Source organism: Enoplosus armatus, chromosome 1 (genome assembly GCF_043641665.1).
Source record: "Enoplosus armatus isolate fEnoArm2 chromosome 1, fEnoArm2.hap1, whole genome shotgun sequence".
Lineage (NCBI taxonomy): Eukaryota > Metazoa > Chordata > Actinopteri > Centrarchiformes > Enoplosidae > Enoplosus > Enoplosus armatus.
Window position 1 is genome coordinate 16,011,768 of NC_092180.1, and position 15,722 is coordinate 16,027,489.

At 40.7% G+C, this 15,722-nt stretch overlaps 1 protein-coding gene across 1 annotated transcript in view; it reads left to right on the top strand.

Annotated features, from left to right (window-relative positions):
- Positions 1–15,722, top strand: part of furina (furin (paired basic amino acid cleaving enzyme) a) — a 73,751-nt gene that overhangs the window by 5,478 nt on the left and 52,551 nt on the right. The window contains exon 2 of the mRNA XM_070903862.1: positions 358–684. Within this exon, the coding sequence (XP_070759963.1) occupies positions 475–684 (210 nt within the window). The 5' untranslated portion in view covers positions 358–474. The remainder of the gene's footprint in view (positions 1–357; positions 685–15,722) is intronic.

Below are 15,722 nucleotides of genomic sequence, written 5' to 3' on the forward strand. Positions count from 1 at the left end.
GACAAAACAGATCTTATTTAATGTGTTTTGTCGCTTCAGTTACAGAACATCTAAAAAATCTGAAAGCTTTCACACCACGTTATTCCTCTATTCCTATTTTTGTTCCTTATTCCACTGCACTTTGAAGCAACTGGGGAGAATTAAACCTCAAATTTGGACGGAGCGTTCTTTGTTTGGCCTCATGTGAATGAGGATCTTGACACGTCCAGGTTATACAGTCTTCTTTTGTGTTACAGTTTTATGGTTTTATGGATCACAAGGAATGACAACCCTGTAAACCTTCACCAGGCTCTCTGAACTTGGATACAGATATGTAAACTTGCTGTATTTTCCTCTTTTTCTTTTCTTTCCTGTCAGGTGAGCTGTGACTGTCCCCTTCCTTGTCTCTCTCTGTACACCTGCATGTACCGTGGGCAGCCCCGGCCTGTCGGAGAGGCGCTGTGCTCAGAGACTGTGCTGCACTAGGAGAAACCCATGGCTTCTGGCCCTCCACTTCCCTCTGTAGGCCGCAGGCTCAGGCTGCTTGAGCTGCTGCTTGGGCCTCTGTTGGTCTTGCTGGTGTCTGGGCTGGGACCAGTGCTGGGTCAGAAGGTCTACACCAACACATGGGCTGTCCACATACCTGGAGGTCTGGAGGAAGCTGATCGAATTGCCAGTAAACACGGGTTCATCAACCACGGACATGTAAGTAATAAGCTGCATTTTTGGCTCTTCATTCGTTTGTTTTTTTCTTGCATTTGAAGAGCTTTAATGTTTAGATACGATGAGAAAGTCAAGAACACTTTAGACTCGGGGTGATACAAGGCTTGTATGTGACAAACAACTACATTTGACTATGCAAATATATAAGACTCGTCAGCCTCCTGAAAGGTTGCACAAAAGGTGTGTCCTTACTGTGGGTTGAATATCTGACTTGTTCATTTCCCATTATATTCTCTCAATATCCAGATGTGCTCATTTATGATTATTATGAGTTATTTATTATGATTATCTGCTGTCAGAGAGTGTAGTGCAGAGTATGTCTTCTCTGTTTCCACACTGTTTCCTGTTGCTTTGCACTTTTTCCATCCTAAGACAAACCGCTACAATCTTTAAATCTAAATAATAATTCCACATCTTATTTCTCTGGTTAGTTATAAAACCAGTAATTCAGCCTATTGTGTGACTGTAGTGTGTGACGTGGCCACCAGCTACTGAACGTCTTGTCAGTGCTTCATTGTCATGAAAAGGATCTTTGACAGCTCGCTCTGTTGCATTCATACATAGTTTCGTGCCAGTGGTGCAGCAAGAAGGAGGATGCTTTTGTATTGACTGATCCTGGTTGTTTGCTTGAACAGGTTATGACAATAGTCTACAGTCATAGTCTAAAGCTGGGAACAGATCTGAAGATTACTGGAACCTACAAATGGCTCATAACATACACCCTTTGAGTGTTGGCAGTCAAGAAGAAGCACATATTGAGTAGAAAGTCGATGGTAGGTATAGTATGATTAGAGAGTCACATAATGGATGTTTACATTCTCATTTATAGTGAAATTTGTGTGTAAAGGCCAAAAAGAAACATGAAAATGTCCGCAGTGAAATGGTATGTGGAGATACATGTAAAGGGACTGTAAGAGAGAGAGAGAGAGAGAGATGAGTTAACTTAACTTTGAAAGAGCAAGGTGAACTTTAGTTGAGCTGTGGGTGTGCACTAAAACCTGCATGACCTGGATCATAAAATGACCCTCTCACTCAAGGCAGAGCACTTTATTTCACTGTTTAAAAATCATGCAGTTCAGACATATTTCAAATAATCTTAATCAAATTCAAAACGGCTAAAATTCCCAAAAATACTGTAAATCTGCAGAAGTTGGATTGATCCTAAATAAGGCAACTGTCGCTTCCACCTTGAGAAAGGTTTCAGTTATTCAAATCGTATTACGCCCGTAGCTTTCCAGGCAGAGGAGGTGCGGGCGATGTATGGATAAACATTTCCTGTGTGCTTCAGTGACATCTTCCGTTTTTTGGTGACTTCCTGTTTGACCTCAGTGCATACTAATAAGCCAAGTTATCCTTTAACATCATCACGTCCTCTCCAGACTTGTTAAAGACGTGTCGTCTTCATTAGGACTACAGGAGGATTTTAGAGTCTTCTTTGTCTTCTGTTCTATTCAAAACCCAAATCTTATTGTGCTTAAGTGTTCAAAAGTCTCTTATCCTGATAGGAGAGGTACAGGTAATTTCAGTGCTATAACAAAAGTGCTTTTTTGGCTTTTTACCAGCACATTTTGGGCAATGAAAATCTGGTTTGGTGTTGGATGGTCTTACTTTGTGCTTAGCTTTACTGCTGATTCTGCTTTCAACCTCAAACTTTTTCAATTAATTTTCAAAGTATCTTAATCTGTGTCCAGTTGTTTTAATCGTTCTGGATAGGTGGGAAAACACTGCAGATGTTGATGTTGTACTCACTGGTGATCAGCTTCCTCAAATATCATTTTTATTTTGACATTAAGCCACATTTTAGGATCATCTGTTCCTCCCAACCTGTTTGAGAAAAGGTGCATTTAAACAGTAGAGCTGTAATTTGCAGATTGCATAATGTACCTTTTAGTTAGAGGTGTGACTCAAAGTGTAACGTAGGATTGTGAGGATAGTTTTCATGCTAAATGTGTATTTGCAAAACAAAGCAAGCAGACAACAAGCAGCTCTCCATGCAGATGAACCCACAGTCTCACCACTTTTCCAGGGAACTGTGTTCAGTTTTCATGACCAGGAATGTTGCTTGTGCTCTGAATCACAGCATGCAGACTAATGAGTAATCCTACACACGTAAATCCTTAAATTAAGTATTGCCCACGGGACAGTGAGGGATCCAGACAACTACACCCATGTACTTACAGATCTGCGTCCTGGAGACGAGGAGTTGTGTGGTTTGCTTATATCATTTTTATGATATTTTGTGGGAGGGAAAATAGACTATTGTGTCTGACCAGAGCTAGCTTGACGAGCCAGTTGATGGAAAAAATGGCAGAGCAGGGGCCTGGCTTAATAAAGTCAGCTGGATAAATGCTGAGTAAAGCCTTGAGCTCCCTCAAATCCGAAACATGGACTCAAATAAAAACAGATGTTCCAGGTTTTTACTCAAAGCATGTATTCTTCTTATTAAACCTGCTTCATAAGGTAGACCCCAGTCAAAATAAGTTATCCAGTTGTGACCCACCACATCGCCATGGAGGTGGAGCCAAAAAAGGACCTGATCTGACCCGCTATGTGTTCTGTAGAAATAACCATAGAAACCAGATTGCTCTGCTAAGGCATCCCACCATTTACCTAAGTCCTAATGTGCATGTGCTGGACAGCTGGCACCGAATGGAAAAGTCAGTTTGAAGTATCGAACAGAAATTCACGATTCATGCTAAAGAGAAGAACCGCTTGGTGCATGTTGTGCCAGTTGTTCCTCTACTTCCTGTAGTGTTGAAATTATGACAGGGGCTAAGTTTAGAGCTGCAGCGATTAGTTGATCAACAGAAGAATAATTGGCAACAATTTCCATTCGATTATTAACTTGAGTAATTTTTTACAGAAAAAATGCTCAAGCTCTCCAGTCCCAGCTTCTCAAATGTGAATGTTTCGTGGTTTCTTTAGCCTTCCACTATTAAAAGATGTACCTCTTTGGATTTTGGACTGTTGGTGGCACAAAATAAGAATATGGACTTTGGGAAACTGTAATGAACATTTTTCACCATTTTTTTGACATTTTATGTACCAAATGATTCATTGATTATTTGAGAAAATAACAGATAATGAAAACAGATCGTTAGTTGCAGCCCTAATTAAGTTGACTACCTGAGACACTGGCTTCAGGGGGCTTTCTGTTGGGCACATGCAGTCTGAGAAGTGACAACATGACACCGCCATGATAAACCTCCTAGTAAATGACATGGAAGATTCACATCTGTTAAGCCCTCGGCATGTTATTGATTCATTCTCTCTCTGTTCATGAACTTTGAAAGGTGATGTATAACCACAAGTGATGACTAAAATAAAGATGCTCCCACATTCTTTGCCGCCTGGACTGCATTCCAGTACGTCACTTCTCATTGATTAAAATGAAGCCATTACTTTAGAGCTGGAACAAACAAATCTGTTAAGCCTTTTTTTTTTGCCCACAGCTGATGGGAAATGAGAGTTGCTCCGTGAGCTATGTGTTTCCAGACATGGCGAGTGTGCGCTGTGGGGCTGTGCATGCAGCTCTGCATCTGACTCTGCTGGCGTGCGCAGGTGTTGGGATTAGGCGGGAGAGCTTGAGGGGAGGATCAAAGACTGCAGCTGGGCAGGTTTTACAGCTCTGATGATGGTGGGTTTTCTTTCACCTTCGCACATTCTCCTCACACTATGGCATCCATGCACCCTGTACCCTAAACATGTCAGGTTTTTTATGTTCCTCCATCGTGACACATGTTGTCACGCAGGTGTGTCTGTGTGTAGACACACACAATAATTAAGAACAACACAATTTAAAACATACTTATGTTGCACCACACGTTGCACCTGTTGAGTAGATCATCATTTTTTTTACCTGATTTTGCTTATTGATGAGATAAAACCGATTTTCTTTGATGTAACAGAACTCCTTAAATGCTTTAAACTGCAGGCTTAATTGTACTGCTGTGTAATATGTGTCTTTATCTGCTTGTCAAAAATAGGGTAGCAACTAATTATTAATATCATTATCTATTAATCTGATGATTATTTTCTCGATTCATTGTTTTGTTCATAAAATGGTGATAAATACTCGTCACAGTTTCCTAGAGCACACAGTGAGGTCTTCAAATAGCTCTATTTGTCTGACCAACAGTCCAAAACGTAACAATTGTAATGTAATTTTAAGACGCGGAAAGGAGTAGATCCACACAATTGAACTTGTGAAATGACCTAAACGATGAATCAATGATAACAATAGTTGACGATTCATTTTTGTTGTTGTTGGTGACCAACTAATTGTTTCAGCTCTAGTCAAAATATTCACAAATGTATTACTTGATTTGTTTAAATAGAAATACACATTATTTTCATTACGTTCATTAATTAAAATTATTCTAATATTTTAAGTTTATTTTGATTTAAGTCTATTCCTTTCTCTGTCACTACGAATCAGTCAAGGCTAGCTGGCCAGTGTGGCAGTGAGGTTGGTCGTTTGTCAGTGAGGAAACGCTGGCGACGCTGTCTGACAGCAGCAAATCATATAAAACCCTGATGCACCTTAAGTGCACCAACTGTCTCAGCTGAGTTACACCCCCTCTTTACTCTGTCCCTTACTTAGTTGTCATATGGCTTTAAAACGCCTCCCTTTTTTCTCTTCTCCTCTTCATTGGGTCCAATAGACGATGCCAGTAAGGAGTATTAATATTAATGCTCCTGGAAAGAAACAGGCTATCTGTTTTTAAAAGTAAAAGATTGCTGTGACCAAGTGGTGTGCAAATGGATCACACCTCTGGCTTTGACTCCACTTCTAGATTACAGGGCCATTTTAGAACAAGGGGAATAATTAAAACTAAGTTAAAGTAATAAAATTAAAAAACGGCTGACTCACACAGTGGTAAATGGGTGTTAACTGCCAACTTGCATCTTCGGACGGTTATTTTACATTTTAAAGACCTTTTTTCTTGCCCACATCATCAGACTTGCACTGCAGTTTTTCAAGGAGGAACTTGCATTTCTGTGCGACGCCTGGTTCAATTGCACCTCCATTACACCGGTATTTAAATAAATAGTGGAATGGGATTAGAGGGATTGCCATTAGTGGTAAGAAGTGATTTGATAAGGAGCACTGAAGCAAGTTAAATAAAACTTAAGAATCATTATAGTGCAATCTGAATAGGATCAAGCGGCCACTAGATCAAAGGCTTCATTTGAAAATGCATCAATCGTGGTCACTGCTGCAACAAAAGCACCTCCTTTTTATTTGATCTGTTAAGCTAGACTGCTGGTTAAACTGCTAGATAGATTTTATATTTATTTTAGGTCACTCATGTTTTTTTTTTTTTTTTTTTGAAACATTGTGCCTTTTCTCTCTGTGGCCTCAGGCCTTCACCATCTCCTCCATCTTGTATGCAGCTCAGGAAAGTTCCCTTACTGCCCCTCTTTGCAATGTTGCAGGACGACTTTCTGGCTCTACCTTCTGTAGCAAGTTACTTTTTTACTTTGGATTAATTGCATTAGAGTAGTTTTGAAATAACCTATTGGTCATTGTAGAGTAGTAAAGGGTTAGGGTTATAATTATAACGTCTGACTTGTGCTTCAGTGAGGTGTTGTATAAGGGCTGTTGGTAGCATCATTTCCAAGAAAGTCTTTTCGTTTCCTGCTTCCTCTTCCTGGAGTATGAAACCGGTTATTTGTGTTCACTCATGAAAAAAAAAGATGTCAAATTTACGGGACACTATGTTTGAAGAAAGCTAAATAAGTCTCTCTTTCCTTAGAAGCTGTGTTTGATTATTCATAACCACAGGTGGAAAAGAAAAAGTGATAAATAGATAAATGAATAACTCATCTGTTCCTACTCACACTTCAAAGTCAAATGCAGCACTTCCATTTTTGTGAACAGTGGTTTCTGTTAGCGCTGGTGGATAAAAACGGCTGTGTTCGTATGGCTGCTCTGTTTTGAGGCCAACTGCCTTCATAACTTGATCTGCTCGTCCAACCCCGGGGCTTTGCATGTGAGGGAGGATTGTGTATGGCATACTGTGCCCTCACTGTACTCCGTGGCACCATCTTGGCCTATTTCTGCTATCTAATGTGCAGATTTCTTCCCTCCTTTCTGAAACGGTTAGACCCTTTTTTACGAAGATTATTAATATTCTGTTCAGCACGAGATTAAAGAAGGAGCAAAAGAGATGGATATTATCTGTAGCTCTGATGAAGTACACGAAATGACACTCGCCTATCTGTAACTCATGACACAGCACTGCACCAAAAGGCAGCCTCTGTAAGAACTTCACTTTTAATCTAGCCCACGTTTTTCTTAGTAGTTCAAAAGATATGGCGGAGGGACGAACTTTTAATCTCTTCCTTACACATTTGGTTGGTTTCCTCTTGTATCTTTTACAGGCTACTTGAAATGAACACTCCCCTCAAGGCCTCGCATCATCAGATATTACAGTATCTTTTACCAAATGCCTTAATATCGACATAATGTGACATAATTTGCATGTCGCTTTTGGTGCCTTATTTACATACAAGGAAGTATGTAAGTGTGTCTCTCAGTATTCTCAGTCACTCAAGTAGAGAGATTCATTCATTTCACTTGGCTACCACAGTCAGTATACCATTGTTCATCCTCTTAAAGTCCAGACAAAATGACATTTTTAACTATATTACTTTATTAAAGTATCCAAAATCTCAGACCGGTCCTAGACTCATATCAATACCATTAGTCTGGCCCTACTTTTCTGTAGTTGTCACCCCTCCCTCTTCTTCTTCACAGACAGAGTTGCGTGGAAGTTTAAAAGCTTTCCCACAATGAAATGAAGCCTGTTTAAGTGATCTGCTGACACAAAGGGAGCAAATGTCCAGACGTATTTTTAGACCAACTTCTAACTTTGGTTAAACTATGTTAAGCTGAGCCACCCAACAGTGACGGAAACTCAGTGCCTCGCACAGCTGCTTTACAGTTGAGATGTGATGGGTTCTTTTCGCTCGGAGAATTAAAGTATTTTGACTTATTGACCTGTGGTCTGTTTTTTGTTTTTCCATCTCTCTCTTACATAGTTAAGAAAAACACACTAGGCTTTGTTCTTTCATTACTCAGTGTAATACTTGCACAATTTTTGTGGTAACATAATTACAGAAGTCACACCCCATGACTTGACTTACTTGCCTTAAACCCTTTCTGAACCGCAGAGCAGGACTGATTTAAGTTTGGTGTTTTGGCATATTTCCTTTGAGTTCCAGATGGGCCTTAGTGTAACAAAAGCTGTTCTAGCCTTCTCAAATTGGACTTGTCTGCATCTCCATCTTTGCCCACAACACCTCCAGGGTAGGTGAAGGTGTTAACGCCTTCTAGCTCTGCTGCTTCCAGTCGGATGGCGTCACAGCTGGTGTTGTTGATGCCTTTTATTTTGGTCTATGTTGATGTTAAAGGCCTTTCTTGTCCAATGTTGTTGCCAGCAGGTTTGTCTTTGCTTGTATCTGTGGGTGGGTGGATGATGTTAAGGCTATGCCATCTGCAAAATCCAGATCATCTAGCTGGGACCTCAGCGTCCACTGTATTCCAGATGTTTGTCCCACTGTCGTTCTTCTCATGATCCAGTCCAGCAGGCAGCCCTGTCTGACGCTAGTGGCTGTGGTAAAAGGCTCCGTGAGGCAGCCGTTATGCACTACTCGACATGATGAGTGTTGGTAAATCCTCTGTATGATGGTGATCAACTTTTCTTGTGTGCCGTAATGTCCCATGAGAGCCCAAAGGGTGTTCTGGTCCGGGCTGTCGAAGGCCTTCTGAAAGTCTTTGAATGTGAAGTAAAGAGATGTTTTACATTGTACAGCTCTATGATGATGGACATGAGTCTTTTCTCTAGGTTTTATCATTTATTCACCTATGTTGTCAGCATTGAGCAGTTCAATTTATTGTATTTGTCCGGTTAAATAACGTGGTTTAAGGTAGTTTGTGGAGCAGGAGGTGGAGGCATGTTTTGTTGACTTAAAACGATCATTCATCTTCGTTGATACATAGAAGTGTTATTTCAATGGATTTTACATAGTATACTTTTTGAGTGTTGGTGCTAGAAGTAAGCAGGTTGTCTTAGTCTCTAGTCACTACTTTGTTATGAAGTTTTCTTTCCTTTTATCTCACCTGCAAACATTGCTAATTGTTGAAGGTCTTGCTCTGTCTTTGCCTCTGTCAGACTTCCGTAGAGGTAATTGTGTAAACTGAAACACCTCAATTTAGAGGCTCTGCTAAACTGCGCTGCCTGATAGGGGCTAAATTATTTCGGAGCCATCTCTCAGCTGAAGCTTCATTGCAAGTACAGCCAGTGTGAATTAGAAAACACCAGAAATGAGAGGCTGAAGGTATTGGACTCTGTAGAAGTGAAGCAATTAACTGCAGGGAAATGGGAGGGTTGAAGAAATTTGCTGGAAAATCTTGTGACTGCATATGATTGGCCCGGAGATGATGGGAGAAGAAGCTGCCTGCTTAGTGCTGAAAGGGGCCACTCTGCATGATTTGTACAACCCCACACAGGTGTTTCCTCCCCCTCCCCCCCCGTCAGGATTAAATCTACGCCTCTTTGCTTGTGTTTCATCCTACTTTGTTGCAAAGTGTGAAATGAAGTTTGAAATGTCACAAAAAGTGTGACTTATTTGTGTTTTTCCAGCAGCTGCATTGAGACGAATAATAAAGATTTCCTCAACAAAAATGCAGCCGTGTCAGTGAACACGCCCACATGACAAATGGAAATAGCCTTTCAGGAATTAATTAATATTGAGAGGGTTATTTCTCATTTATGTCAGCTAATATTGGCAATATTTTATGCTCTGAAGGTGAAAAAAAAGATGTACTTTTACGCTACTCTAATGTAAACACAAAAGAAGCCATAAACTGGGGAAGCACAGCACATTTAATATATGTGGGAGATGTGTGGGGCAGATGATTTTAAAGTCAGCCTTTGGAGCAAACATCACTTAATCATTATGAATGTGACAAATGCCTTTTCATCTCTACATGTTAAACACTTCCTTTATTGACAAAAGACAACACCCATAGCGAGCCTGAGAACATTTTCTGCAATATTAATATATTTTCTGCTGATTCAGCCCTCCCCATTCGCCCTCTTTAATCTTATATGATATATAGTGTACATCTCGCACAAACTTGGATGGACACCAGCTATTGAACCATCATCGCTGTTTCTATTCATCCATGATATGTTACTATACCCTGAGGGCCTTTCCAGGGTCCTTGAGTCAAACATGTGGCTCAAACACACACCAGCTATATGGATTGCCACCTCTAAATATTTGATTATGCTTAAGCATGTTTTGTAAGCTGGTTTGCTTGTGCAATATCTTCATTAATCTTTTAACACACCACTCTGTGTACTGTGGCTCTGGCCTACTTCAGCCAATGGGTGCTGATGGCTCTAACAGAGTGTGCAGCCCTATACAGCCAGCGAAGCATGTCCCTTTAGAGATGGTGCTGCTTTGAAGTGCAGTAATGACAACGCTGCAAACACAGTTCACAGTTAGAACTGTTGGATGTGGGTTCTTGTTTGGTACGGACCCATTAAGAGGCTGGGCCTTTCATCCAGAGAGGAATCTTATCGGTTCTCATCTCGGTGTGGTTGATCAGCAGCAGAGTGGTGCATCTCTGCAGCGTCTTTGGTCCCACTGCCTTTGGTCCGTGTGTTGCTGTCAATGAAAAAGCCTCCCTTTATTCCACGCTCCGACCTCTCTCTCACTAAGCAGACCCAGATCTCACTTCATCTCAGTACTGCTGCTCTTCTTTGAAAGTTAATGAACTGCAGAGATTGACTTATCCCCGTTCACTCTGCTGGAGACTTCTGTGTTGAGAGGACGAACTCTGGAGCCAATATGCCTGAAATTAAATCCTAAACATCATCACCACAAAACAATGTCACTGGTAGAGTGTATTAGAGTCAATCTATTGATCATATAAAATGCAATTTATAGAGGAAATCTTTGTAAATAGTTTCAGTAAGTAAAAAGATGACACTGCATTTCAGAAATCCAATAACTACAGAAGGTGAACCTAAATATATTAACACATTGCAGAGGTCACTGTAGTGGCATTTTTCAGGAACATTTGGTCAATATTGTGGCCTCCCACCAACCTCTTTGTTTCGGAGGCAGATCGTATATCAGATGGGCCAGAATCTCCAGAGAGCAAGATTTTATTTTTGTTAAATCCTCAGCTCAAACAAATCTATCTGTACAGAAGATATGAATGTGCGACGGCTTGCAGTGCAATCTGAAGATAATACTAAAATATGATAATGGAACTGGTCCTGAAAGACATGTATGCCACAACTTATAAGAGTGTATGTACATTATTCAGAAGTGGCATACGTTTGTAATAACATGGCTAAAAAAGAGAGAGAGAAATAAGTACTGAGCAGTGAACTTCAGTCATCATCCATCAGGAGCAGCTTCACTGAGTCACGCCTACACACTTCTCACAGCTGCAAAACAAGTTGGGCAACCAGAGAATTGTCTTTTGTTCACTTGATTCACCTTTTAAACTTGTTATTTTTATGCATATTTGTATGCCAGAATGTGGGGAAAAAAAGCTACCAGACTGATGCTTATTTTAAACTCACTCGTGTCCCTGAACCTTCCAGATGTTATGATATAAGGGATTAGTCTTCATTACATTAATACTAATACAACATGCTAGAGTTTAAACATCATAATTTCGATATAAGCTACCAAATGTGAGACATTGCATTTTCTCTATAGATAATCAAAGTTAGAAAACTAATATCTGAAGCTAATAGCCTGAAACATCTTTCACTCAAAGACATTTGTCCTCTCAGCTGTTTGTCAGTACTTTCATTATAGCTCAACCACTGATAAGATTTTGTGTCCCTGTGTGTGTGTGTGTTATCTTTTTTAGATTAGTTTATTAACCAAAAGGAAACTGCATCAGGTCAAACCAATAACTGCTATCTCTTGGAAAAACCTGCCAGTTTTGTGACCCACAGTAATACTATTAAAGGCCAACATCCTGAGAAGACAGGCCGTGCATGAATCAGTGTTTCTGGAGACGTATCCTGAGGATGACATACATGTCTGGATGAAGCCGCCACTGGCTTCACTCATTCTCCTTTTCATTCTGAAGACAAAGATGAAAAAAATAACAAACCGGTCAGCAGGAGGCCATCTCCAGCCTAGAGCAAAGGAGTGAACACCCATATTGCCAGGGGTCCTGGGAACTGCAGCAGCACTCAGTCATTACTCTGCTCTCCCACTGAGGAGAGATGGGGGCTGGGATGAAGCAGAACCACGCACAGGTCACAGGGGCTGTAACAAGAGCCAGATGTGCTGAGGGGACATGAAAATACATGGACAGGCACCTCTCTTCAGCTTTTAAATAAGAGGGTTGAGGTATTTGAAGAATGTCAGCACTGAAATGGAAAGAATTACTTTTTGTTATGTTCATATATGACGATAATAACAGTTGGAATAATAGCAGTAGCCTGCAATTTTTGATCACCAAGTTTTTGCTTTATTTTTTGAACAAGAAATAACTGGTCTTCAAAGTATTCACTTAAACACTTAATACAACCTCTTGTGGGTGAAGTATCTACTTGTTAAATGTATTATATATATATATATATATATATATATATATATATATATATATATATATATATATATATATTATATCTGTTGTGTAGCCTTTGTACTACTATCAGGTAAGATCTTCTCACAGCAAGAGGTATTAAATATTTCTGCTTTTTAAGTATAAGCTAAATCATGCCAACAATATTTTCACACCTATTTCAAGCTGGTGGTTTATAGATGCATACCAAGTAACTGCAGCGTCCCTGGTTCCTATGTTGCACTCAAACTCTCTCCCATGCTTCTTGTCATTTTGCTTTTATTCAGCTATTCAACAAAGGCAAAATGCCAAAAAGAAAGCCAGGAAAAGTACGTAATAAATGCCATTAAATTGTCTATGTGTTACACTAAATTCCAAATTTCTAAAGAGACTATAAGGTTGAAGAAGCAGGTCATTAATTTGATCCCTGGACTAACAGTATAAATCTTGGTGGGGAAATGAACACATCACTTTACGGAAGGAAGCCAATTCATGGGGCCGTTAAACAATGCACTTACCCATCTGCCCCGGTGGCCACGAGATAAGACTGTGGTTGTAGTGGGCAGCTTCCAGGTGTGAGCGTGCTATTGTTGCTGAAAACCAAGATGCTTGCTAAATGAATTTGCACAGGATTTACATCAGTTAATGCATTAGTCCTTCATGGCTTCTCATTTAAATGATGAATTTAATAAGACGCACTTCACTCCTCAGTTCAGTGGCTGCACAGAGAAAGTCAGATAGTTAAGTTGCTGGCAGCTGAAGCGAGCCACATTGTTCAGCACTGTGTTAGAGGGTAACTGATCTGTCTGTGGTTTGGGTTTGGCGTGTATCTCATGTCATGGAGCACAGAACGAGGACAGGACGCTCCTGTCTAAGCAGGGCCTGTGTGACCCGGACTCATGCCCATAGACACGCGCACACACACACACACACACACACACACACACACACACACACACACACACACACACACACACACAAGCTAACCTGGGAGGCGCAGCAGTCGTTTGCGGTGCAATTTGAAAAGGGTAAGGGCTTAGATCTGATAAGCCTTTTACAATGAAAACAATGAGGTGAACGTTTTAAAAGCCTGTAACTACCCTAATGGAGGCGGCAGTGTGGGAGGAATGCAGCATTTGGGTGGAGCTTTATTTTTTTTTTTATGACGGCTGCAAATGATTTTTTTTCCCTTTGTAACAGGAGTCCTGCTAAGTTGTAACAGATCTGCAGTTTTGAGCTGTTTGGCTGTGCTGCAGTGTAGCAGAGATGCTGGGTTTAGATTTCAGATCAGGTGTCGTTATCACGTACAGACTTAGTTTAGCAATGCAGGACTGCCAGAGGGTGGAAAAACAGGTTTGAGAGGATTCTGGGTTTTTTCCTGCTGGTCACCACAAGGATTAAATTGTAAATGATTATATGTGTGTTTTGATTACACTGTTTCCTTGAACACGGTGTACAGTTTACAAACACATGCACCGTGCCTTTTGTGTGCCTGCCAGTGCGCTGAGTCTTCGTCTTCGTCTTCGTCTCTGCAGTGTTGGGAGTCTGAATCTCTTGTCAGTTGCAGCCCCTTTTATTCTTGAGCCTGAATGACCTCAAGATGTCGATACAGTTGCTTTTATTCTGCCTTGAAAGAAATGGTGTCAAAATAGTGTTTGGCACCAAGTGGCTGATAAGAATATCAAGCAAACACCTCTCTCTCTAAATTAATTTTTCAGAGCTTCTCAGCGCTTCCAATCATGCGCCAGGCTGTTTCCCTCCTTACAGCACCGCACTCTGAGTAGGTGCTTATTTGTTTTTGAATGTTTCCAGTAATGTTTTGGTAACGAGCCAACTTGGCAGAAATGGTTCCTAAATGTGCTGGAGGTAGAGGTTTTTTTTCTTTTTCTGATATCCTTTTAAAAAAGGAGTGTTCCAGGATGTTATATCATATATTTTATTGATGTGACAGCTTCTTCAGGTCTCTCTGTGTACTTCAGTTTTTTCTGTGGAAGTCCTTTTAAAGTTGTTTGAGCCCAACAGTCGAGTGACACAAGGTTTCTTTCTAGGTTATCAATCTGTGTTGCAAAGGAAGTGGAATTCATCACGTCTGTGTACAGTATCAGTTGTTGGTGTGTGTGTTCATGAATATTTTATTGCTGATGTAAGCTATGCATCAATGAGTTATAGTCCCCCCTCCCCCCACCTCATCAGATGTTTGTGAAATTGTATCCCTGGATGCCTGCTACTGAAGACGGAGCTCATCTTCTGTATTGTGAGTGTGTGATGATTTTGCTGACTGAATTGGATGCCTCATACAGTCTGTTTTGCAGCAAATTGTCACATTTGGGAAGGAAATATTAGCATTTTGGCTTTATACATGACTTGCACTATTAATCGATTTATTAAGCAAAATTGTTGGCAATACATTTTCTGTGGATTGTCTAATCTGTTAATAGACTGATCATTTCAGCCGTAGTTAATTATGAAATGTCTCAAGATGAGGAACAATGCCCGTCACCATTTCCCAGAACTAAAGGAGACAAATTGAAACAGCTTGTTTTGTTCGACTGACAGTCCAAAACCCAAAGGGATTCAATTTACAATGATAATAAAAAAGAATGAAAGCAACGCTGAATTATGGAAGGTGTTCCCACTGGACATGCATGTGTGTTTAACACAGACAACCGCCTTTTCCATGACATTCATTTGGAAATGTATACCCATTGTTAGGAAAAGCTGGCGTTATTGCTCTGCATTTAAACTGCAGTCCATACATCATGATGTAAATATAAATGTTAGTATATACTGTATAGTTTATGTACTAGAGCTGATGCTGAACTGGGCTCCCACTACCCCAAAATGTCCAGTTTCCTGCCATGTTCTCCACAATATGCAGGAAACCAACTGCGCAGGAAAGACTGAAGAGGTTGTTTTGTGAGAAGTGTCCATCTGTTTGGATCTGTTTCTCTGGAGGCTGCTTCAGCCCAGGGAATGCTACCAATGTTTTGGACAGGATGCTGTGGTGGCTATAGTCGGTGAGCCTCAGTGACTCGCTCTCATTCCCAGGGCAGTGGTCCAGACGACATCAGCTCTCGTTGCCCTCAGTCCACTCAGATACTCCAGGTCCCAGGTTTCCCTGACAGTCTAGTGACTTTCCAATACACAAAGAAAAACCAGCAAAACTGCAAATTATGGTGCATTGGAAAGAGCTGAGTCCTGCGCTGAGTTAAGCTCTTCCTAACAAGTGGGTTCAGTGTTTAGTCCACAGAAAACAGCCAGCCTCCCACTGCTTTCCAGACCTATAATACTAGCTGTTTATGAAAGAATCTGCCCCCCCCCCCCCCCCCCCCACACACACACACACACACACACACACACAACACACAACACAGCCTGGAACCTTTTATTATCCTTATTCTGG